This window comes from Aplysia californica, unplaced genomic scaffold (genome assembly GCF_000002075.1).
Source record: "Aplysia californica isolate F4 #8 unplaced genomic scaffold, AplCal3.0 scaffold01294, whole genome shotgun sequence".
Taxonomy (NCBI): Eukaryota; Metazoa; Mollusca; class Gastropoda; order Aplysiida; family Aplysiidae; genus Aplysia; species Aplysia californica.
Genome location: NW_004798564.1, coordinates 13,915 through 15,467, shown reverse-complemented (window position 1 = coordinate 15,467; position 1,553 = coordinate 13,915). Strand labels below are relative to the sequence as shown.

At 41.1% G+C, this 1,553-nt stretch overlaps 1 protein-coding gene across 1 annotated transcript in view; it reads right to left on the bottom strand.

Moving 5' to 3' along the window:
- Window positions 1-86: 86 nt before the first annotated feature.
- Window positions 87-1,553, bottom strand: part of LOC101851699 (peroxisomal sarcosine oxidase) — a gene marked incomplete at both ends in the record, with an annotated part of 6,078 nt that continues 4,611 nt past the window's right edge. The window contains 1 exon segment of the mRNA XM_013090470.1: window positions 87-162. Within this exon segment, the coding sequence (XP_012945924.1) occupies window positions 87-162 (76 nt within the window).

Here is a 1,553-nt window from a genome sequence, read left to right as displayed (position 1 = left end):
CTCACACACACACACACACATACACACACACACTCACACATACACTCTCACACACACACACACACACACACACACACATTCCTCACCGGAGAAGCCAGCACAGATGACAATGTTCTTATGTCTTGGGTGTCTGTCGATGAACGGGTGGTTGTCGGGGGTGTTCTGGGGAGAAACAGGAGTCGGGGGAAAGTGAGAGGGATATGTGAAGCGTGCTGACAAAATGAGTTACTTCTCAGATTCAAGCCTTAAGGAAATAGATACATCACTCTTACAGGTAAAATTGTAACAATTTATAAGTATGAAATAATAAAAGGCATGTTATAGTTTAGGAATATGGCACCAATAAAAAATCTACAAATTTGAACCTAATGTCTATTTTTGGCCAATATCTCCATTCGTGGATTTCGAGAAGTAACTCATTTTGTCAGCATGCCTAACTTATCATAATACACAGGGGCGACTCGAGGGGAAAGAATGTGGACGTGCATAATTACGCTATCGAAAGCTGCAGATAGTCAAGGGCGTAGTAAATGAGACGGTGTATAATTTTAGGTTTTTGAGTTGGTGAGGGAGGACCTCGTGCTTTTATTTTCATTCTTTTTACTTGTCGTTTTGATTTCTAGTACTAAATTAGTTTGTTAGCTTAAATTAACACCAATTCCATTCATCCTGTATTGGAACTGAACACTAAAGTAATAACTCTCACTACTCCACTACAAAACCATTCAAAGGCACAACTCATAGGACGGTCACGTCCACCTTCCTCAGGTTATCGGTCACAGAGTTACTTAAAATAGATCATGGGGCAAGACAGATAATGAACCAATCACAATTCACTTGAGCACTTCGCTGGAGTGCTCCGGGGCTCACATAATATTGGCAACGAACGAATATGCAAGCGTAGGTCTATCGCGTTTATTTTTAGACTGCCTACTGTAGGCTATGTTTCGGCACTGTGCGGCAGGAGCACATTTGAGATGTGCCGTCTTATTAAATTAATGTACCGCCAAACTCGCTACGAATGTCGTCATCGCTTGGGTTATCCCCAAGAGCGATTTAAAGGTCAGGTTACACTGTTGAATATCCTATCATGTTTAGCTAAAGCGCACGGACTTTGGCAAGGCATAATAGATGTTTTTCGGCGCTATAGACACAGAAATGACAGTATTATGGCGCCAGTGAGGACCTTTGTTTTGGTATAATATTTGGCTAGTGTTTGTTTCTGGCTTCTTATATTTTATTATTGTGGGTGTTTTACGTAACAGAACATTAAACATTTTTGGGCGACACAGCACAACCGTGCTCTATGGACGAACCGCGGCTGATTGTACATATTATGGGGAGTGACGGATGGAATAAAAGAAAGAGGAGTCTGTCTAATTTGTGTTGAACAAGGCGTGAAAGAGAGAACTGTTGTAGGTGGTTGGTAGGTGCTCTGGTGTGGTTTGCTCCTTCTTTCCTATCAAACTCCTGTCATCCTTATATCTCCTTCTTTTCTGTGTATGCTACTTTAAAGTAACATCTCTATTCTTCAGCATATATACATACATACA